The sequence below is a fragment of the Liolophura sinensis genome, chromosome 9, assembly GCF_032854445.1.
Source record: "Liolophura sinensis isolate JHLJ2023 chromosome 9, CUHK_Ljap_v2, whole genome shotgun sequence".
NCBI lineage: Eukaryota > Metazoa > Mollusca > Polyplacophora > Chitonida > Chitonidae > Liolophura > Liolophura sinensis.
This window is the reverse complement of record NC_088303.1, coordinates 28,214,247-28,238,437: the sequence shown is the minus strand read 5'-3', so window position 1 is coordinate 28,238,437 and position 24,191 is coordinate 28,214,247. Positions and strand designations below refer to the sequence as shown.

General features: G+C 36.8%; 1 protein-coding gene across 3 annotated transcripts in view; it reads left to right on the top strand.

Annotated features, from left to right (window-relative positions):
• Window positions 1-24,191, top strand: part of LOC135474993 (agrin-like) — a 191,661-nt gene that overhangs the window by 131,480 nt on the left and 35,990 nt on the right. For all 3 annotated transcript variants that reach the window (XM_064754716.1, XM_064754715.1, XM_064754717.1), the window contains exons 3-5: window positions 1,948-2,160; window positions 9,311-9,547; window positions 23,661-23,876. In XM_064754716.1, coding sequence (XP_064610786.1) covers window positions 1,948-2,160; window positions 9,311-9,547; window positions 23,661-23,876 — 666 coding nt within the window. The remainder of the gene's footprint in view (window positions 1-1,947; window positions 2,161-9,310; window positions 9,548-23,660; window positions 23,877-24,191) is intronic.

Here is a 24,191-nt window from a genome sequence, read left to right as displayed (position 1 = left end):
CTTCAGATCTCAATTTTCTTTGACACATTATGCTGTAATGTTACCTTCAAACAAGATGAGTTTGGTGTGAGAATGGGCAAAATAGGCATGCCTCAATAATCTTTTTCACAAAAACTGTTGCAAAAAAATGACTTGCAAACAAAGGCAATGTACGTACATAAATGATTGAACGCAATTAATTTAACTAAATTTCGAATGAACCTTATTTGAGTAATGTTCAAGTGATCTAAAATTATTCACCCTGTTAGAGAGACTGGCAAAATGTGCTGAATTTCTACATTTGAAGCTTCAAGGCACATGAAGTCAAGCAATTGAACTGTTGATTTCATTTCTTGGATTCCTTCAGCAGAGTATAGATATTTGCATGTTTCATACCCACTTTAAAAATATCTATCTATCTAACATCTACCACAGTCAGTTGTAGTAATTATAAAGTGGGTAAAGGTAAATTTGCCGGGTTTATCTGTGAAGTCCACTTTTATCCAATGGAACCAGATTTGTGTATAACTAGTCAGCTCTTTTACAAGCAGTCCTTGGCTAAGTAAGGTTTGTTGAGCCAGCTGGCGATGTTAGTACGAGATCTAACTGATAAACCAGTGATACAGTAACTCCGTCAACAAACTGTTTACCTCCCTTTGATAGCCAAATGTCAGTTTCGTAAGATCTGCAGGTGGGGCTCTGGCATACAGCGCCTGGGCTAGACGCGTGTTTCTCTTATCAATGGGTGTTCTGTAAAAAGTAAGCATTTTCCATGTGTGAGAAGTTTCCCGCTTTCATGGGCTTCTGTTAGACGCATAAACCTCTAATACAGGATTCACTTGTTTTGCTCAAATAGGCCATGAAAAATACTTTATCTATCCTTACCCTATGCAGATGTTTATACTAATATGTAAGTGTAGATCTGCTTTGGTAAAGAGTGGTACGTATTTTATACCATTCTTAAACTTAACCTGGATATCTTCCTGTATGATAATAAGTGCTATTATCGCCAGTTCTAACCATGCAGTACTTGTACTTTCCATCAGTACTGTACCATTAATATATGGTACATAGTATTTGATGATGTCCACATGGCTGAAGTTTTAGCTGCTAAAAGAGATGCATACTTTTGACTTGTGTCTATCAACATAAGCTTCAATATTAGAATATGCCATGAAGAGTTACATCCCCTTTTCAATATTACTGTAGCCTTCTCTGCATGGCTCTGACTATGCATGATGGTTGTTATTAAAGTTAAATGAATAAATTGAATATTTAGTTCACTGTCATGACAAGCATTGTACATGGACTGTAATTCTTCAACCTTTTCTCCTTTTTTTTGTATATTTTGTGTATATGTCATAATGCATTTTATTACAGTATTTATGTAAAGGATAAATGTCAGGATTTCCTTCACAAATGTGATATCTCACTGGCTAAGTTAGATATCACTTTTGTTATTACACACCCCGACACGATGACCTCACAAGGAAACATTTTGTTTTATGACGTTCCCATCTGAACTCAGCGGAATGCCATCGCAACACAAGTTCAGTCAATTTTAACATTCTTGTTTCACGCAATAAAACACAACATATCGCTAAATACACAAGTCTGTTAAGATCAACAGCTAAAAACATTTGCTTAAACTTGTTCAAAGTCATTATATGGTCAAATATAAATAATATATAGAATATTGCAGAGTGAATGTAGAACATCAAAAATCTTTTTCTTGTGATAGGTGGAAATGATAATCCACTGCGTCTCATGGGTTGTCAATTTCACCTCTAACTCGAAAAATATTTATGATATTCTACCTACACTGTGCAATATCCTCAATGTTTTTAATATATTAATCACATCTTTGAAATATTTTAGGCTGAGTACTTCTTGGCATGTAACTTGTACTGAAGCCAGCTACTAGATAAATCCATGTGCGTGTAAATATTCCATCATCTGTCGTTTCAGGCCCGTGCGATCGTTACTACTGTGCGTTTGGCGCCATTTGTATGACAAACACCACCACCAACGCCCCCTACTGTCAGTGTATAGAGAAGTGTCACCATGTATTTTCACCAGTCTGCGGCAGCGACGGGGTCACCTACTCCAGCGAATGTCACATGCGCAAAGCAAGCTGTATAGGACAGAAGCGTATCCAGGCCCGATTTCCAGGGGCTTGTGGTAAGATTTCAGAATTTATACATTTTACTTGAACATATGCTTTAAGAGCTGTTTTGAATTGTTTCCACATTTGCTTGAAGTGAAGTTTAAAAGCCAAAGATAAAGTTGATTAATTTTTATATTCACCATGAATTTTAAACACATGCTTATATTCGTTCGCAGGAAGATGGGTAATGGCAGGATTAAAGTCATTAAAACTTGTTCTTAAGATGTTACAAATCATCATTTGATGAACACCTGAAAGATATACCTGCTTGTATTTTCATTTTAACATTGCTCTTGTACACCCTCAAAAAGCATACATAAATTTCACAAATTTCCTTTCTAAGTGGATAAAAGAAAAAAATAAGTTACCTGATCCAGTGGTCTGTATCAGCAAGTTTCATTCGAATGCATATATTCTTGTATTTGAGTAAATAAAAAAAAACAATTAAGATCCTCATATTTATAGAGTTTATATATATCATGTTTATATATTTGTATATATACATGTTATGGTTATCTAAATATTTACTGATTTTAACTATCAGTATGTTGTACCTAAAATAAATAAAGTAAATTTCTGATATTCTCACTGAAGATGGTCAGGTGATGATATGTAGGTGGTCTAATGGCAATGCTGATGTTCGTTTCCCCCTATGGTTTATAAGGTTAGCAAGATTAATGTGAGGCATGTAGATTTGCTGATTAAAGACTGTATTCAGACTTTTTGGAATTTGAAAGCCATCATTTTGGTAAAAATCTCACAATGTTTCATAAGAGCCAATTTTCTTGCAAGTTTCAACATTCTGCATAATACTGCTAAAATAGTTGTTTACTTTTTAGGCATCTTTTCTATTAGGGGCTTTAGCACAACTGCAATGTTTTATACTTTTCTAAATGAAAGCAGTATCAAACTGCATAAAAAATGTCACCAGAAAATATATATATTGATTATAATTTTGAAATATAGAGAGTGAAAAGAACAAGGGGAATAACTCAGATCAGACAACATAAGGTTTGGATGACAGACCTGCAAGACCGGCAAACATAGAGTATTCATGATGAATTTTAATTGTATCATTAAAATATTTTCTTCTTAAAATATTCATGTTGTAATACCTATATCAGTTCAGTTAAGATGTGTAAATACATGTGCACATATAGCCTAATTCCTCAGCCTTTTGCAATTTATGCACATTTTTACTTTGATTTAGGAGACAAAACTACATTGGTTGGGTTGTTCGATTTCAGGGCTTCACAAAAAGTATGATTTCATTATTCAGTCTACACAGAATATTGCCTTCAGAGTATGCTTGAATAAGCGCCTTGCAAACATGCGAAAGGTTGAAAACTTACTGTAGAAACAGCTGCATTCCTCACTATCGCGATCCGATTGACAATTCAAACACTCCCAGACTGGTAAATTTACTCCGATCTTAATCAGTTTTCATTGATCCAAAATAAGCAGTATAAATATGAGTTGAAATCAGATTCTATTTTATACGTTCGAGGTTGCTAAAGTGAACATTTATAAATTATTAAGACTACACTTTACCATTTTTTCTGTAGCAATACATTATTTCTGCTGGATGATGGTTATGGTGATAAATGGGAAGATTAACATATTTATGGTAAACTGCAGAACAGCGATCTCATAATCTGAAACTCTGAATGACATGTATATGCCAAAAAGATGACATCCACATATAAAACCCATATGAATGCATGTAATCTGCTCAATAACAAAATGAAACATGGGCTTTAATACTTTTCAGCTCAGGGAGGCAAGGTCATAAAACACTTAAATTAAAATTACAACTTCTATAGCATTTAGCTTAATATTTACTGGCAGTCCATAGGGTTAACTTATTTCAGTAAGAGTCGCAGCAAAGCATCCTGGAGAGAATACCCATCATGACACTTGAGCCCTCACTGTTTCTATCCCAGTTCTATCCTAGTGCATTGCCCGTAAAAGGATACCTACTATGACACTTAACTGCTCTCTATTTTAATGTGTTATCTGAGTGAAGCATCATGGAGAGGACACCCATTATGACACTCATGCCCTCACTATTTTAGTGTCCTATTCTAGTGCATCATTAGTGACACTTCTGTTTTAAGTATTATCTGAATGAAGCATCATGGAGAGGACACCCATTTTGACACTCGATTCCCTCACTGTTTTAGTGTTCTATTCCAGTGTAGCTTCAGTAAAAGGATATCTATTATGACACTTAAGCACTTCTATTTTAGTGTTTTATTTAAATGAAACATCATAGAGAAAACACCCATTATGACACTTCAATATTTGCCTCCAAAGATACTAATTTTTTTCATGTGATACAGCCGTGTGCATGTCAGATAGATTATGCACGTGTGTAAGACAAAATACTCATATTAGAAGAAAGAACTGATCCAATGGAAACATTGAGATGATGATAAAAGCATCCTACTTTGAATCCTGCCACATACATACTGGGTAACACATGCATGTATACATGTACACCCTGGAGTACAAGGCTACACTAACCAATGATGAAATCATAATGTGATCTACTTCTCTGACTGCTGCACAACTCTGCCGAATCTTCAGGGAGTGTTAATTATGTTCTGTCAGTCCAGATTTTCATAAGTTAATATTTAAGCTGTTTCCGATGAAGTTCGCATCGATCCGACTTTTGGTGGCAGTGATTTAATTTCCTCCCCGAATACCTCTCAGTGTCAAAACTGTTTGCTCAGTTCTTTCATCCGTTGTCGCTGAGCAAACAATCCAGTCACTGAGTGAAACAAAAAATTGAGTCGCTATGGCAACTGGTAATTGTTCCTCCAATATCAGCCAGTTAAACGATACAAACTTACAAATCCAGATCGTTAGCAGTGCACCTCACAAACCAATAAAATTAATGTAATTGAATATTCAGCCCAAGTTGCTAACCACAGATAGCTGTAGCAATAAAAAACAATACTTTCTTCTCTCCCTGCTGATGTAGTTGGGCACGTTAAGGATGCTTCGGGCTGTACGCATACGTCTCAAAAAATGGTGTTACTTGAATGAATGTTTTCTTGCTTTTGTTTTTACAGAGTTTCTCATTTTACAATGTTCTCTGCATGTGTTAGACGAATAACAGAATATGGTGACCTTGTAAGGTCTGAAGGTCTGAAAGTGGATAATCGTGGGTTTCCTTAGGGCTCTGCCCGGTTTCCTCCCACCATAATGCTGGCCACAGTTGTATAAGTGAAATGTTCTTGAGTACGGCGTAAAACACCAATCAAATAAATAAATCAAAGACCATAAAGTCCATACAGGTAGAAGATGAAGATGAGTGATAAGATGACCTGAGCAGATTACCTACATGTAGGGGATAACTCACCACTGAATGTCAATCAGAATTTAGTTATTTGATAGTTGTCTCTATCAGTATTTATTAATATTACAAATATTTCTATCAAATCACAGCATTTATAATCATATGAGCTTTTACCCCATCCCAAGTATCCAAAGTTTTCATGTATATGCTGCTATCTTTTGCTTATGATTTCACCAAGTAGAAGTTGTGATTGCTAGGTAAACTCATTGGTCAGTGAACAAATCGATTCATCAATCAATCAATCAGTCAATCAATCAGTCATTGAGGTTTAGTTCATGCACCTGATAAACCCTCTCACCAGTTAAAGCTGGATTTGAAGGTGTAACCTGATTTATGAATTGCTAACCTGATTTATCAATGGCTAGTGGAATTCTGGCATGATGCCATTTTCCACTCTGCTCCTGCCAGCAAGAGCCCTCAAGTCAAGACGTGTGTATGATGCAGAATAACTTCTTTGAAGGGCCATATGTAATTGGTAGGGATTGGTACACTAGACAAGATATTTCGTATGGATAAATAACTGGTTTGTTTGTTAGTACAAATCAAGAATCTGCTTACCCATAACAGACTTCCTGTAATGCTCAATGAGTCAAGTGGCGTTTAGAAGTTGAATTAATGCACTGTACATTCTGTATTCTAGTCATATTAACATCAGCAATTTGTTAACATAAGAAAATATACTTAACCTAAAATGTATATTTTTGTTTTTGACACAGTTGATACACATGAGTTTCCATGGCATATTTAAAACATCTTGGCTCTGCCATGTATGTTGAACTGAAATACAAAACTTGCAGTGTATGCCAGATTTAACTATAAAACTCAATCATATGAGCTGGGGCTGGTTTCCTGAAGCTCACTAAGCTAAGTTTGCACTTAAATACCATGACGACGCATGTGATAGAGATATAAAGTGCACTTTAGCTAAGGGCTATTTAGCACTACTTATCACTGAGTATAACTGTAATAGGAATTATTTAATAAATAAATCATAATTACAGTGAATTGACACATACATATGTTCCTGAGCGTTTGATTATTGATCGAGAAGCAAGGTTTTGTAGCGATAACGTAATATGGTCCTGATTAAGTAAAACTAAAAAAATTGGCTGGATCTTCATCCAAAATCCCATCAAGTATTTATGAGCAAACATTGTTAATGGCATACCCTGAGACATGGAGGGCATTCCTGTTCATATGGAAATGGGTGCATTCTCCTTCAGAGCTAATTACAAAACCAGGGATAGATACATAAAGCCAGGAGCAAGACTCCAGAAACGATTCCTCCTTAATTAATGCCCCTCAGCAGAATTTGTCAAAGTTGAAGTGATCAAATAGCAGTAACAGAAATTCCATCAGCAAGAGCGCCTGAGTTTTGATTTGGTAATGTTTCATCGAGGATCTCTTAAGAATGTGGCCCACAGTATGTCGATATTAAATACTGTATCATTACAAAGATCCCATGTACTTTACATGAATATCCTAAGCTTTCCAATGCGTTCATAAATACATGTACCAATCATGTTTCAGTTGTAATTTGCACATACAGTTATCCATACATAATCTAAGGTTGATTTATGGTTTTTACTAATAGTATGTATTTTCATTATTAGTACTCAAATACATGAATGTTGGCTCTTTTCAGCGATTTAAAATCATTCAGCCTCTAAACATGTAGGTGATAAAAAGTAGCTAATTTGCATGTGGTAATTACCGTACGTCTTTTATGTGGATTTTAAAACTTTAAAATGTCATTACATTGATTGAAGTTTAAGGGAATATTGAAACAACATTTTCATGATAGTTATTTTTTTTGATAAATTAAAATTTAAAAAATTGTATTCTTTCAAAATGTATTTCTAGGTTTATTAGTCTTTATTTAAAAAAGAAAAATGGTAGAGTTGATATTTAAAGATTGATAACTGAACACCCTTCAGGTGGCTCACATCATGATGTGCCTTAGCATTTCATGGGTCAACTGTGTGTGGTTTTACCGTTTCCTGTGCTAGCTGGCATCCAAAGTGTTACCATGCAGAGCAGGTTTCTGGCAGGCGGGAGGGAGGGCACCCAGGCAGGCAGGCAGGCAGGCATTGAGCACAGCAGTCAGGGATCTATTAAACAGCATGCTTTAGGCCACCAATATTGACCAGGCTGATCACATCAGCTGTAGCACTGGAGCTAGACTTGCTTACTTCACCCAAAGGCAAACCTCCAACCAGTCGTCCTTCTTGTACTAGAAACGAGTATTACTGGTGATCTGAGGGCGGCTATCTGGCCAGCTAGATAGCGTGTATGGCTAAGCGGTTCTCACTGGCACTGTGCTCCTCCCAGTCCTCTAATACTATATCAGCCACAGGAGACTGAGAACAGTGCAGAAACCCTAGTCTGGACTGTCTGAGTGATTTATGCTCCGTCCTATGCTGTCTTGAGAGGTCTACAGTGGGAGTTCAGTCACCTAGCTCAAACATGGGTTGTGGATGAATGCTGGAGCAGTGAGGAAAGCTGTTAGGTGGACACAGACTTGTGAAGCTGTACGGATGGTGGACATTCATGTACTCATAGTCTAGCAGTGAACCGTCAAGTCTCTCTCATTGCCACCTGGGTCTAAGCTGCTCTTAGACGCCCAGCTTTTTTTGCCTGCAGGCAGGCGTGAGGAGTCGTGTATTACCTCATGACGTTAGTAGTGTGTGGAATTACCAGTGTGTACAGGGTAAAAGGTCCAAGATTGTCTCAAAGGAGATGTGCTAGCATGAAGGTTACCATATGCCTGCAGTGTTTTATAGGGATGATCTTTGGCATGGCAGAAAACCTCATGTAACCAGCAACAGATGGTGCCATGTAATCAAGGCCTCCGAGCAGAAAGACATTCAGAGATGCTCCAAACCCTACATTGGGATTCCGTGCTGGATTCTTACAGAAAGAAGAACGTGTGTTGAAATTTCCAGGAAATTAATTAATATAGCCAGCTTTTGAGAAGATACGATACACATGGACATGTACATGTGTCTCTACATGGAGATTTGTCTATGTGTTATCTTTCACCACTAGGTGGATTTCAAGATAGATATTGATGGAGCAGTCTGGCCTTGTGTCCGGTGATTACATATGCATAATCATGGCCGCATTCATGCTGGCAGTCTGGACCTCAACATCTTAAGCCTGTCGTTCTGGGTCGTCTGGGGTCAGGTGCATTAGAGGATCTTACCTGACACTAAAGCAAACAGGAATTAATTATTGAAAGCTCATTTTGTCATTGTCAGATATATTATTGGTACACTGTAATACTAGCAGATTTACCACTGCTAACGGTTTATGAGTCTTGGTTCAAACTATAACTGGCTTTTAGTAGGAACTTCTGTGAACTGCATGTCATTTGGCATGTATATATGGCTGTCTTCCTGCTCTCATTGTGTTATTTCTGGATCTCTCTGTTTCGCCAGCACATTTGCAGATGTGGATCGTTCATTACCAATTGTAAAGCAAAAAAATCACAAAGACAGTGATGTATCTGAAGATGCAGATGGATTCCGACCCCAATGTGTCGGCGTGTTGCCGCTGCGCAAGGAATTCAACGTCAGCCGATTATTCATTCTCCCAACAACACATCATGCCTGACAGAGCTTCTCTCAGAAACATCAGCGCAGGGACAGTATTGGCTAAATTCGTGTCCCCTCACAGAACTCGGCCACGGTTAAAATCGCCTTGGGGCGAATTAGACCAGATAATTTTTATTGTCACATTTTTGATGTTGTTGTTGTCATGCTTGCCAGCCGCTAATGCATGTTATGTTTACCCGCCAGATGTGAAGGACCCTTGCGAGGGGCGGGTGTGCAGCTTCGGAGCCCGCTGTGTGCCTTCACTGGACCTGACGGCCGCGCGCTGTGAGTGTCCGGCCAGGTGCGATTCATATGGAGACAGCGTGGGAAGCAACCCCGTATGTGGGAATGATGGCGTAGATTACCCCAACATGTGCGAGATGCGACGAGCAGCATGCAGGCAGATGAAGGACATCAGAGTCAAGTATTACGGCAAATGTGGTAAGTTAGTTATTATAATATTTTATGGTTCTTTCAAAAGCTGGGTTGTTATCTAAATTTACACCTGTGTCTAAGAGAGTGTGGGTGTATTGTGTTTCACCTAAAGTTTAATATGTGTAAATAAACTTTTAGTAGCACCTGAAGGCTTTAAAATGGTATTTTTAAAGTCCACACTTGGGTATTTCTGAAAAGAAATTTATCAAACTTGACAAGAAACTCATAAGGTGAATGAATTAATTGGTTTCAAGAATAATATTAAAATGTTAAATTTTAGGTGAAATACGGTATGTGTTAGTGTGACACACGTGTAATCTTGTGAACAGTTAAGATATCTGAAAAAGCAACTAAGCAGAACTTCAAAGTTGGGACACTTTCTTCCAGCTACCATCATGATGAGATTAATATTTGAAATATATGCTTTCACGCTTTACCAGAATTTACAGATTTTGGTATTTTTCTTGGATTGAAGTGTGACTTCAGGAGCTGGACCCACTTGTACGAAGCCCATCTTATGAGGAGCACATAGCTACCATGGCAACCAGCAATGTAGGCATTACGTCGCCACGGCCATTGCGTACTCATAACATTAAGTTGGCTTTGTACAAGTTGGCCCAAGTCTGACATACCTTGTATATGTGACTGTGTTAGTTGTATCAACGGGTCATGTGTTTTATAAATGCCTAGAACAGCCTCTAGTTAAATATTTTCTCAACTATCAACCAATACTATGAGAAAATATGTATGTTATACCATCAGAAAATGCCCATGTAATGGCATGAGAAAATGCCATTGTAATACGATGAGAAAATGCCATTGTAATACCATTAGAAAATGCCCATGTAATATCATCAGAAAATGCACATGTAATACTGAGAAAATGCCCATGTAATGCCATTAGAAAATGCCCATGTAATGCCATTAGAAAATGCCCATGTAATGCCATTAGAAAATGCCCATGTAATGCCATGAGAAAATGCAAATACGCAATTCATACCATGAGAAAAACAAAGTTTCATAGAAAGGATATCATTTGAATTTTTTTCGCTTTTCAGTTTTTGCCTAACTCTGTCTCTTGATACAAAGCATCTGTTAATGTACCTTAGCCTTTGACACTTGCAGCCTCATTGGGGCATGAGTCTCTCCAGTATCACAGTGAATGTCGCCAGGACTCCCTCGTTATGATCGATTGGGATGCTTATTTCCAATCGACTGATTGCGTCATTTCAGTGCACGTTGACTGATTTATGATTTTTATTTTCCATGGAGCATGCTGACAGCGGGTCAATCAATAAGCTGTATATCCCTAATCCCCATGTGAGCTGTTCTCGTTAGCACCAAGACAGCGCACCTTTGACATTTCAGAGTGGTTTGATGAATGATTTATGACTTTGTGTAAAGTCACCATTCATGGGATTATATGGATATCAGTTGATTGATGTACGCACGGTTAATCTGTTTCTGGATTAGCCATGAATCAGCAACTAACAGTTACAAAACTGTTTTGGGCTGAACTTTCTTTCATGAAATTTGAAAGTTTGTTATTTGGCACCATTCATTTGGCACCATTCATTTGGCACCATTCATCTTTCTCACTGAAGCAATAAACCCTGCAAGACAAATAAGTATAAGTTCAGTTCAGGCTGCAGCGTCTTCTGTAATAGGTGAAGCAGATCAAGGTCTTGGTAAGATTGCTCTGTATAATCAGCCATCTTGATTTTCACAGGATTTCTTCACCAAAAGCCTTTAAGCATGTGGACATACGTTTGAATCAACCAACCAGATACAAGATTGTTATTAAAATTTGACAGTATGCATTTCCTTTTGTGAGGTTTAAAAAAAATATTTGACAATATGTATTTCCTCTTTGTGATGTTTGACAAAAAAATTAATGATCACAAATACAAAATAATTACCCTCACAAAATATCAGCCCCATCTGTGCAGGCGTTATCTTTCAAAACGAGTCCCTAAGACCCTAAAATTTATGAAATGGGCCGCAATTATGAGAGAAAACCGAGCAAAGCCGATGTGTGTTTTGAAAGGTAGGATATTATCCTACGGGAAACATTAACATGAAAAGTAATATTTTAGGACATATGTTTGCCTCTAAAATAGCACTTTCAGGCAAAATTCAAGGTCATTTAACATAATAACATCAGGACATCTTTCTGGAATCAGCCAGTGAAAGTAACCAAATTCTAAATACTATAGTGACAAACCAAGAAAATTTTTGCCGAGAAAGAACAAAGTATGAAACACAAGACATGATACTTATTTATATGTACATTCAAGAACTTCTTCAACCATTTTGTTTTTGAACTCACTCAAGATCATCAAGCTCACAGAAGTATCCAGGCCATTGTTTAGTATTTTCAATCTCCATGGGGACCTCTCAGATGCCAGGCAGAAGGACTTTCACATCATTGTATTGGCAACACATTTTCGTTCCCCAGCTGTTCACAATAACGTCACATTAAAACAGTATGACGTTAGAATTAAAACTGATGCACTGTAATGTTGTAGATGTTACACTACTATCCATTTTTGAGGTAACAATGACCCAAGGGTTCAGATTCTAGCGCCCCTTCACGTGATTAAAAAATATGCTGCCTCCCCATTGCTTTTAGTATGATAGCATTTACATTATCATTAGTTGGTTTTAAATAATTGTTGCCCTGCACAATAACCTTTCGTTATTCATGATTACCTTGTATAAAAAATTAAAGTATGGCAAATTCATACTGTTAAATTGACAGAGTTGCCCTGACAAAAAAAAAAAAAAAAAACATTTAGTAGTTGCAATTAATCTCCCAATCTCCAGGTTTTTAAGGATCCGAAAGTATCTCAGGCAGTTTTCTATATCTGTAGTCATCAAAATGATCAACATAATGTCACTTCGTCCCTGATCTCCTTAAAGTAAAAGATAGCGAAAATATGATGTAAATTCATCATACAGACAACTTAAAACTATGCATAAATATACTTTCATTTATGTTTTTTAGATTTTTGTGAAGAGAGTTAAACTGTTCACCTGGTCACTGTTAATATTTACTTGTAAATGCATGTTTGTTTTGTCACCCTGTCAGAGGGCCTCTGGGAAGAACAGTTTTTGTAACTGACAGAGTAAATGTTCATCATTTGTCTCCCTCAGAAATTAAAGTTATATATATATACATGTATATCAAGCCATTTAAACCTTTGAATTCTAAGGTGGGCTTTATGGAACATACTATCAGAGTTTAGGAACTCTGACGTCACAGGAAGTTTTTCCAACTTTAATTACGACAATGAATGTTGCAATAACTCTTTTAACCCAAATTACTGAAATAATGTTTTCAAAAGTTCTTTCCTTCTAGTTAACATCAGGAAAAAAGGTGATGTGTTGTCATGGTTCCAAGACACCGTCAGTATGGACCATGAAGCTAACCATAGAATTCAAATACTTGAATGCCTTTGAACATTCCTAAAACAATCTAAAAAAGTAAATGAAAGTCTCTTTACATGTAGTTTTCAGTTGTCTCGATGAGCTTTACTTCATATATTAGCTTTTTTTTACTTTAAATTACACGTCACAAAATACATCCTAAATTGGCCCAGTTTGTTATATGTTTATTATCCTACAATATGCAAAAATAGAATGTACATGTATGTACTGTAACATTTTACATATTCTATAGGATGAAGTCATACCTCCCAAAACGTGCAAGGGAATTTAACCCTCAATATGAATATAGTTTACAAATATGTCAATGTTTTTCATTCTCCATCACATATATAAATAACGACTATGTCAAAGACAAATTTTGCCCCAGAAAGTGCACTTTTTGTGTCAAAATTTACATTTTTCCTGCAAAATATCATCTTACCATCCAGACAACCTTCTAACACCTTTCAACAATCAATGGATAGAACAATTTCAGGTCTTTTTTTAGTATATGTGCCGGCACTAAGCAGTATCTGTTTTACATGCGCTTACCTGAGTATTGATTTTTTTACCTGTCTGATAATTTATCATTGATACCTCCTGTGTATGGCGCCATATCCGAGTAGGACTCCTCAATTAACTACCATTTACCATTTTATTCATGTCTACTGGACTCATGAATTATCTATTTATCCTGTAACAAATTAGGCTAATTCATAGTTAATTACCATTGTAGAAGCATGATGAAGCATGCTGCATGTTTTGTCAGTCATGCAGCAAAAAGTACATGTATACACATTGTCTACAATTTTGTTACATTCATTTTTCAAGCTTTTCACCCTCATAGATTTTGGGTAAACGGGTTCAGGAGTTTTGACACAATGACACTGTAGAAGTGCATTAAAAGTCATAAGCAAACTGTTTCTGAATAAGCCTATAAATGTCTTGTAAAAACAGTGAAGAATTCCAATCCAAAGCCAGACTTCAGGGCTAAATTTTTGACACAAGCTTTCTGATCAATACTTGAATATATCAAATGGTTTAAAATTAAGTGCAAAAATTTTTTTGGTGTCATGCTTGAAACTTCTTTTGCACCATGAGTACGGTTTTAAATGTTTTCTTTTTTTTTTTTTTGATTTATCCAAAAACTATATCAGAATTTTTTGTGAGCTGCATTGATTTTGTTGGGTAAGTGCAGATCTTTTAGTTTATTGGTTTGTAACATTGTGATGTACATCCTATTATTGATACTCAGTGAAGCGCAGGGAGCCCTGTTCAGTAAGACATACAAGTCATCAAGGACATGTGTTACACAGAGAAAGCAAAAAGTTTTGGGACTCTTGGGACTTTTTTTAGTATATGTTATTGGATTAAGTTACACTTGCACTGAAATGTTTCAGGGACATTTGATATGCGCTGTAGATGGTTTAATTTTTAGATACCGATGCTAATTAAAACATTGATGACCTTAAGGCCTTACTAAAAGTGGAATGACCCACAAGCATGTTGTAGTTTCTTGAGCATCCCTAACCCTCATGATTTCTGGATGCTCCAAAACATTGTGTGTGGCCCGTTAGTCTGTCTGTTCATCAAAAGAGCAGTTTTGGGGCTGTGGTATTTTGATATCTGATCGATATATTTGTGTAAATGTATCTGCCAAAAGACCTAGAATTACTCACCTGCATACTGTTAGCAACAAGCTAATAATCAGTAGAAAAAAAGGAACTTGGATTGGAATATAGTTGTAAAAGTCTGTACATTTCTTCAGAGATTAGTGTGTAATTTTTGTGAAATTTACTGCTTTTCATCTCCTCATCTGTGAAGGCTTTTTCCTCCAAACCAGAAGCAGATGTGCAAATGTTGGTGTGCTGCCGGGGATTAGATTACATTCCCTATTTATTTTCCTCAGAGATAGGAATCTCTTTTAAAACTGATGAGTGTATTTACTTTGTGAACTGACAAGATCAACATGTCAGTATGATTTGCAAATCTGCCTTTAGTTAGGGTCCAGTCATATGTGACAGACGGTTGCTGTGATGTGATGGGACCCCCCCACCCCCCCACCCCACCCCCCTTAATTGACTTCCTAGGTAATGTTTCTGAATTTAGGGGAAAAAAAGTCAAATTGATGTGGACATTTGTAAGAAGTACTGCACAATTTTGTTATTGGTCATAAATAATGCTTTACTTTCTTATGCTCAATGTAAATTCTTGAATGTGGTGTCAACAACAACCAATCAGTCAATCAATACTGAATTATTCTTCATTACATGGCAGAAAGCACTAATCAAATAAGCAAATGAATAAATCAATGTCTGGTAGCTTTACAGAACAAAATTAAATTTGAGAAACGCGTTGAACATATTTAGACCCACCTTTAGAGTTCAACATTCAGTTCATGACACCTTCTTATCTGTGGAAAACAAAAATTATACTGTAAAGGTCATATTTCGTGTAAGTTTACATGAATATTTCATGCAGAAGCATTTATCACCATCAGACAGGTTTAAAGAAAGAGTTTCTTATCAGTATGGCACTAATTAGCAGATGCAAAGTATAGGAAAATGAAAAACAACTTTGGATTGGATGAAACCATGAAGGAAATGGATGAGCTTTGTTTTAAGATTAATTTTGGAATACATCTGGTAAAACATGGCAGTGAAACATGGTGCCGTTGTTGATGAAAAAAATGAGGTGACTGCCAGTACTAATAGAGGACTTCCAGAACATCACCCAACCTGAGAGAATCCTGCTCTCCAAGAATCTCATTTCACCCTAGGACGGGCTTTATGCTCGTTCAATTTCCCTGGTGTTCCATCACATCTCAAGCTCAACAGTGTGGGTTAAAAGTCTTCGGGGATACGGTTTTACCAAAGATCTCATCCGAATTTTCTTGTACCAGACAAATCTGGTGTCTGTGCGCCAGCGGCGGGGACATTCATCTAGTTAAAGGCCTAAACCTTAAAATGTAAGCAGTCGGTATTGAATTTCACAGCAACTGAGCAATCAGAGGTCAACTGAAGTTTTCTTCATTACAATAGCGTAATACAGTTATACCATAATAAAAGTACTCGTGTATCAGACTTCTTATGTCAGTAGTTATTGATATCTGCCTATATATCTAAGCATTAAAACAGATATCCACATTCCACTCCAAATGGATGTTCAGTATTGATGATAGAAAGGTTCATGTTTTTACACAATTCCCATATAGAAACATGATTGTATGCAAATTAGAAGCAGCATGCAGATTTTGATTTTATGGGGAAAATCTTCGTAATGTTCAAGGCACTGAAGTCAGATTCGATTTAAAACATCAAAATCTTGAAATACAAGCGCTTCAAAAAAAATGTGCATTGTAGGTGTGAAAGCCATGATGTAGGTGTATGGCTCCATGGTTTGAGGTTAACAGCCAGAACTGTACACAACAGTGGCATATATCATGGCACGCAAGGTGATTTATAACTTTGTTGACTTGCTATACTATACTAGTATTTCAGAATCTTTTGTCAGCCTGGAAGCTCTATGCAGAGTGAAAACAGTGCATGAAAATCATAAAACCTTCAACGTGTTGTTGGCCACAAATGCAACCATTTTTGCTTTCCAGTCGTTTCTGCATATGGTAGGGAATATGTTCAGAACATTTCTGTGGTTCTTGTGTACCCAGAGGTCTGCTCTATTTGGACCCAGTCTCAGATCAATTAATGATTAGGCCATGCTGCTAACTATAAGCTGATGTGTAGTAGCTTTGTTTCTTGATTGCCTCTCACTGATTAGCATTCGCTTGGAGCATTAATCATCCTGTCAATAATTATTCTTGCAAAGTCTATGATTAGGTTCCACCAAACCTTGCTGGTTTATTTTTAGACAATTTACATTAACATTTACACTGTAGCTTTCATCATGATTGCCATTGAAATTTCATTTGGTCAAGGAAAATTTCCCAGGGTGCATATTTACTGGTTTATCTAGCTGTTGATGTGAAAATTACCAAATGGCTTCTATATTTGAACAAATTATCTCAGGTATATTGATACATTTATTTCTTTGATAGGTAGTTTTATGCTTTACATGAAAATACAACACTTGTACAATGGTGTTCACAGATCCTGTCACATGATGTCCATTTAGGTACATATAAGACTGTTGTTGGGTGGCCTTGGGTTTGTAGTTGGGACCTAACAGCACAACTAATCCTTCAAGAACCTTGCACACAATGTATCATTCATACTAGGTTATTGAAAACAATGTTAATCTAGTTTATCCTATCAGCTTAGTATACTTTTTTTTTCTTTTTAAAGAAAATGTGCAGCAAACCTAGATGGAAAGGCTAAAACAGGAATGTTGTCCTGAATCGAAGAAGTAATACACTAAATGGTTCTGTTTTGATAGAATTTGGAAGAATCCTACGAGTCTTAAATACTCTTTGTATGAAACTCTAAATACTCTTTGTACATAAACATTGAGAAGCCAGCTGTTTTGATATTAGATTACACAACCAATATGCCAGAAACACCTTCATTACAGATTGTTAAATAAAAGTAATCAAGGTACCCTTTGATTACCAAGACATATGTGAAACTTTATATTATATGTCTTTGTCAGTTAATGTACTTTTGCTACTTTTCTGAAGCTCTTGTTCACCAACTGTAGTAAGATTTGATTGGTTACATTAGGTTACTTCTGAGTGTTTTACAACCCATTTATTCTCACAGAAACATTACGAGATATTGTCTGCCGTTCAAAACGGATGATTTTCACATTAAGACCATAGAGTACAATCTATGTCAGGAAGAAGTAGGGGCACGCATAGACTGGAGAGATATTTGTGGTCATTCGTCATGCCTTTTAGACTGACACATTAGATAAATGTCTGCTGTGGAAATGTACCAACGTCTCTCAATTCATCACCATGGCAACCAGCCGCAGATCTATCAAAATGGTGCTTAAATGTGTGTTGTATGTGGTGTATGTGTCTTTCTCGCCCAGGGAACAGAGAATCCAATAAGAAAAGTCATGAACAGAGAAAGAGGATTTTTTTTTCATCTCAGTCTTCAGAGAAATATTCAAAGAAATATTTGTAAAATATGAGACGCTGAGAATCGATTGAAGGCAATGCTTTTGGCAGTGCTCTGGTCTTCTCTGCTGACTTTGCTCTGACTTTCGTGAGGATGCTGGACAAACTACTTCCAAAAAAAGTCCACCGTTCCAAAGTAATCACAGTCTTTGGGGGATATGTTGAATAGCGTTTGCTTTCTTTATGATCCACTACAGGCCCATTGGGTGTGGAATAGGATCAATAACTTCTTTTTTAAAAGGGAGAGCGAAATTGAGCGCCTTCCAGGTCTAATATCTCTGCAATGTGTAATTTCGCTTTTCTACGTTTATTGGATTTCTTTGCTGTAAATGTAAAAGATGGTGCTTATGTATTTTTTTTTCTTTCGTGCTAACCCATTCGTGTTGTGTTAAAATGTTTATTGTGTTCACTGGGTTAAACTCAAGTAGTATCCAACACAATTTTCACAATTTTTGAACCTTAACCTAGACGTGTAACATAGTCCTACGTATGATATAGTTTAGACACAACGACATATTGATGGAAATAAGTGCTCACTGCCAGGAACTATGATGGAAGAAATGTCCATTGTCCCTCAAGCAGACTTTAAGTGCTGAGTCTTCTTGTAATTGTCACAAGAACAAGAAGTTAATTACATTTCACACGTAGTGTGTCTAATATCTCCATTCTCTTTCCTAGTTCCAAGCGGAGTTAATTACTTTGTTTGTTTCTGTCTGTGAACAAGATGGCTTGCCTTGATCTTCACCTTATTATTCCACATTCAAGAAGCAGAGTGTAACAGTTGACCGAGAGAAAAATTAGCTATTCCTGTCAGGTTTCCATACTCTACTTGAAATACCTTCAGTATGTCAGCATGGGTACTGATCATGGATTTTCAGTATTAAGACAAGCTCCAGGTTTGGAAGAGGAGGGTCAGCAAATCCGTAGGCAACGTATAGTTAATCATGAGTTTCAGTTACAAAAATCCAGGCATAGACAAGTCATCACCTGCGTTCAGAAGAAACTCCAGCATACTGTCAAAAACTTGGTAATTTTACCAGGAATTGTTGCAGATTGGGGAGTATGCTTGAAGGTGGGTAATTTAAATATACAACTTGCCACTGGATTGGCAGTTAAATATTCTGTAAGAAGCTGTGCTAAAATAAATGATATTTCCTAGCACCTTTGAGGTTTATATAAAAGAACACTGAAGGCAAAAGCCAAAAAAGTGACCATGAATAATTGATGATGTGTATTCTGTGTGAGAATTGTACACAATTTTTGTCTAAAGCCAAAGCTAACAGAGATCTGCCACACTACAAAATATTTTTTTGAAAAGAAGCATTAAAGTATTAAGTTGAAAAAGTGACCATAAATTATGAATAATGTGTTTTCATTTCATCAGCAAGTGCTTTTCAAAAATTTTCATTTCGCCGGAAGCTGAACAGATAGAAAGGAAGGCCAAATATTTGATCAAATGTGACCGTAGAGAAAGTTTCGCCAGTAGCATATTCCATATAGACATGTACACACATACAAACAGATCTCTCACATCATGAAAAACACCTTAACATTCAGGAATAAATGTCCCAGTCCTGAATTGTCATAATAATAAAAAAAAAATGAATTTTACCGGTGTTAAAAGAAATCCTGAAAAGGTAATAATTTTTCATTTCCATGAGCATCAGCATATGTACCAATGACATATTCATTTCATGAACTGGGATCGGTGGGGTTTTGTTTCTTCATTATTCCAGTCTAATGACAAAACATCTGAGCTGCAATGTTTAAAGGTGTAGTATTGGCCTTTAGACATTTCGTGTGGCAGAAGTCAAGAATTTCTTCATCCGATTTGATCCTGAGAAGAAATGAATTTTTGTCCTGAAATATTCATGGCAACCCAGAAGTATGTGTTTACCCCGTAGCTAGATTAATAGTGTTTAGCTATGTATATTTAGCATGTGATGGTGTGATACTGGCCTTCAGACCTTGTCATTTGATTTGTATGCTAGAGGTCATGAATTTCTGCCAGGTCTACTGTATTTCACGTAAAATTTAACATTTTTGAAGTGATGCATTTTGATTGATTGATTGATTGATTAATTGTGATTAATTGATTGATTCTGATTGGTTCACCCTCCTTATGCTGACACTTAAGTTTTTTGTAAAGATTGATTAATTTCCTCAACCTCAGTTAGCATCAAAAGTGTCATTTTAAATCATTTTAGGTTTCTGAAAGTGTATTTTTATATACCAAGGTTTAGGTGAAATACAGTAGACATGAAGAGTCAGGCATGTTTGTTTTGTAAATACCTTTGTCATCAATGTGCACATGTATTTGTGCTGTGTCATAGCTGGGGCCTCCGTGGCTCAGTTGGTTAGCGCGCTAATGCAGCGTTATGACCCAGGAGCCTCTTGTCAACGCAGTCACTGTGAGTTCAAGTCCAGCTCATGCTGGCTTCCTTTCCAGCCGTACGTGGGAAGGCCTGTCAGCAACCATAGGATGGTTGTGAGTTTCCCTCGGGCTCTGTCCGGTTTCCTCCCACCATAATGCTAGCCGCTGTTGTATCAGTGAAGTATTCTTGAGTACGTCGTAAAACACCAAACAAACAAATAAATTTCCCATAGCTATAGTGTAATGATATTCATTTTGTTGTACATTCAGGATGCAATAGTGCAATATTGGTCTTGAAACGTTGTCATTTGGAATTGTATTTTGTCAAATTTGGTCATGAAATTTTTGCTCAGAAATATCTGTGGCAACCTTGTACGCCCTGTGTTTGTGCTCTACCATTTCCCAAAGCTGTGGTTCAATGGAATTCAGCAATGTACATTCAGCATGCGTTCTCTAGGAGATAAAGGTGCTCAGGTACATTTGATGACGATTAAATTACAGTCTTGATGTACACGGCCTGAAGCCTTGTAGAAAACCATAATTCAATTTGCCAGTGGCAAGCTTCCCTCGATAATGAGCACCATGTCATTAATAATGGAGAATTGTGTCCAGGCATTTCCTATGTGCCATATAATCTAATATAGGTAAGTGTTCCGACATTCTGCACGATCTGCCCAACCCTAATTGCACATTGGCCGTGATCGAGCCAACGTAACTTCATGTCTGGCACAAGCGATAACATTCACCTATTAAAGGACAAAAAGTCTGTTGATCACGTCGAGGCTAAATTTGGCAAATGTGCGTCCCCTGCTCCATAGATAAATACACATACAGTGGCTAGCTTGTACTGGTCAAGTATTGTGGAAGAATAGTTGAGCTCACTTGTCAGCATGTGGTAAAAGCATCGTATTAGTTGCTTGTGAACATGTATAAGTATTGCTAATATTAAAGGAAACTAACAATCCTGGAAACAATTATACAAATATTTTGAAATAAAGCTGTATTTGCAGATTGACTGTTCATTCCCATCTAGTGCCTGACACTACAGATCTTATTAGCGCAGAAGGCCGAAAGTTTCTTTCACATTTCTTTCACAGTTTTTGTCAAAAAGTAAAGATAATGTATAGATAATGTATAATGTTGTTCATTAGGATAAATTCAGCAGACCAAATGTGTGAAAAATTAGAAGATATGTACATTTACTCCTGTCCTTCATTGCAATGCTTGTTTCACTACAGAATAGCCATAAACATTTCCCCAAAACATGTCCCCCAAAGTTATTGTTCGCCTGGTGCATTAGCACATATTTTCAGTTATGTCATTGAAGAAAAGCATTAGATTTTCAATCTTTTTTGTTTTCCCTTAAGAATTTAGTGTTTATTCTTATATAAAACCCCTCTGAAGGAAAGAGTATGGCTTTACGCCATGTCTGCAGGATTTCAGCCATATCCCTCCCCGTTTAACAAGTCTCGTCTTTATAGTACATTTCTCTTGGTCTAGACGAAGCTGGGCACTAACTAGGTCTCACAGGTCTTGATTAAAACTTCTGGAAAGGGGAGTACAGTCTATCCAACTCTACCTAGGCTTCGTTATTTGCCTTATTCAAGAGTCTCCAAGAAAAGCAGACATTTTATGGCAAGTAAAGAGAGCAGGATATGAATATTTAAACCATTTTGTCTGCAAAGGGAATGTTAAATTCTCAGTGGAGGCTGTAGCTCTTGGATGGATCATAAAACGCGGATCAATCGACCCATCCCTGCCACACTGAAAGTACTGACAGCCAAGGGTAATGCAACACTGCTTTATGACAACCAAATTTTTTGGGCAGCCTTTAAATTTTGTACCAAATGGTCCTCAGTCTCATAACATACAGACGTTGCTCTACAGATTAGCCCCAAATGAAGATTTATGCCTTTTTTTTTTTTTTCATTTGGTTTCTGTATATACAGACAGAAAGTCAAGCAAACCACAGCTATCTGTTCTGCATACTAATATACCTTCTATAATATGCCTACAAAAGCCATAACTTTTCTCTACTAGTAACTTTCTTCAGCAACTTCAATAGAAGCACGTGTGAGACAAACTTTGTTTTAGAATGCAGAAATGAATATTTTTTTCTTGCTGCTGGTATTGAAAGCATTTGTGTAGAAATATAAAAAAAAAATGTCTTTACCGACTTCTGGACATGACAAGATTTACCTCACAAGCAAATGAAACAAATATACATTTGTTAACATCATGTTTGAGGCATATAATTCATGAATGGCGGGTACTATCCCTGATCTCTTCTTATGCTCAATACCATCCTCCATCATGCATGTGTGTGACCACACATTTTCATCCGGTGTAATACTCTGGCTCAGTTTCTCTTACTGAGTTTCCCTTTATTACCCAGTTTCCCTTTAATACCCAAAGGTCAATTCCGCAAAAGCCATTTGTGATTAAATATCAGAATTAAATATCTCATCATGGTTCTTAGTTTTTGGTACTGGAAGTTGACATTTTGACACATTTGTCTGAAGATAACATGTATGAGGTAGTCAAAATTTTGATTTTTAAGGCCTAATATATAACCACTTCGAAAGCCATATTTCAAATAGCTATGTGAAATCAACCCCAGTTCCCTTTCTCAGTTCACCTTACCACCTTTCTCGGTATATGTAGTAGTATTAACTATAAAAGAATGAAAAGAGAGACAAGAAGGCTTGCCATCCTAAAGCTGGTGAATATCATACATGTATGTTAAGGGAAATATCCTCACATACAAAGTAACACTTCAACTTATTTGTTTATTTAGTCTATTAATTTCACTGGTGTTTTATGTCATACTCAAGAATATTTCACTTATACAATGGCGGCCGGCATTATGGTGGGAGGAAATTGGGTAGATCCCGGGGGAAACCCACAACGATTTTTTGTTTGTTTATTTATTCATTTGATTATGGTTTAATTCAAGAATTTTCACTTCCACTATTGTGGTCTGTTTTGTGGATGGAGAAATCGGAGTGCCTGCGTTAAAACCACTGACAAACCTATGACACACCATATTGATGAAAAACAAGCCGTCTTCAAGGAATATTAGACTACTCAAATGGCTGGATGACTGTCGTCAATGACTTAATTTCACCAAGGACCCACGGGCAGTCAGAGGACATCAAGAAATTAATTATTTAAATGTCCAGTGAAGGAAGTATGTGTATGTACATAATTACAATTGAATTTGACTTTATTATTTCCAGATCCATGCGAGGGATATGAATGTCCAGTGGCTCAAGTATGTCAACTAGACGAGAAACGGAAGCCAGTCTGCCGCTGTAATGACCTGTGTCACTTCGACTTTTCCCCTGTGTGTGCCAGCAACGGTCGCACCTACAGCAATGACTGTCTCATGCGAGTGGAGGCATGCAAAACCAGGAAAGAGATTCATGTGGTTTTCCGTGGAGATTGCAACAAAGGTGAGATCAACATGTGCACTCCTATCCCCTTTTAGTTAATGCCCAATACTGATAGCAATGTGATACAGATAGTTAAGTTTTACTACATAAGTTTTTATTTCCCCACATCATTGTCAGGATTATTGAAGGGTTTGTACGAGATGCGTCGCATCTACCAGAGACGACACACTGTTTTGGTAGCCAGAGAAAGCCCAATTTACTTTGTAGCATATTTCTTTACACTTAATATTCATATCTTCTTACCAAATATCTCATTACTAACTATTGCACTAGCTTGAGCTAATCAGTTGAAACCAGTCGGACTTTTTACATCAG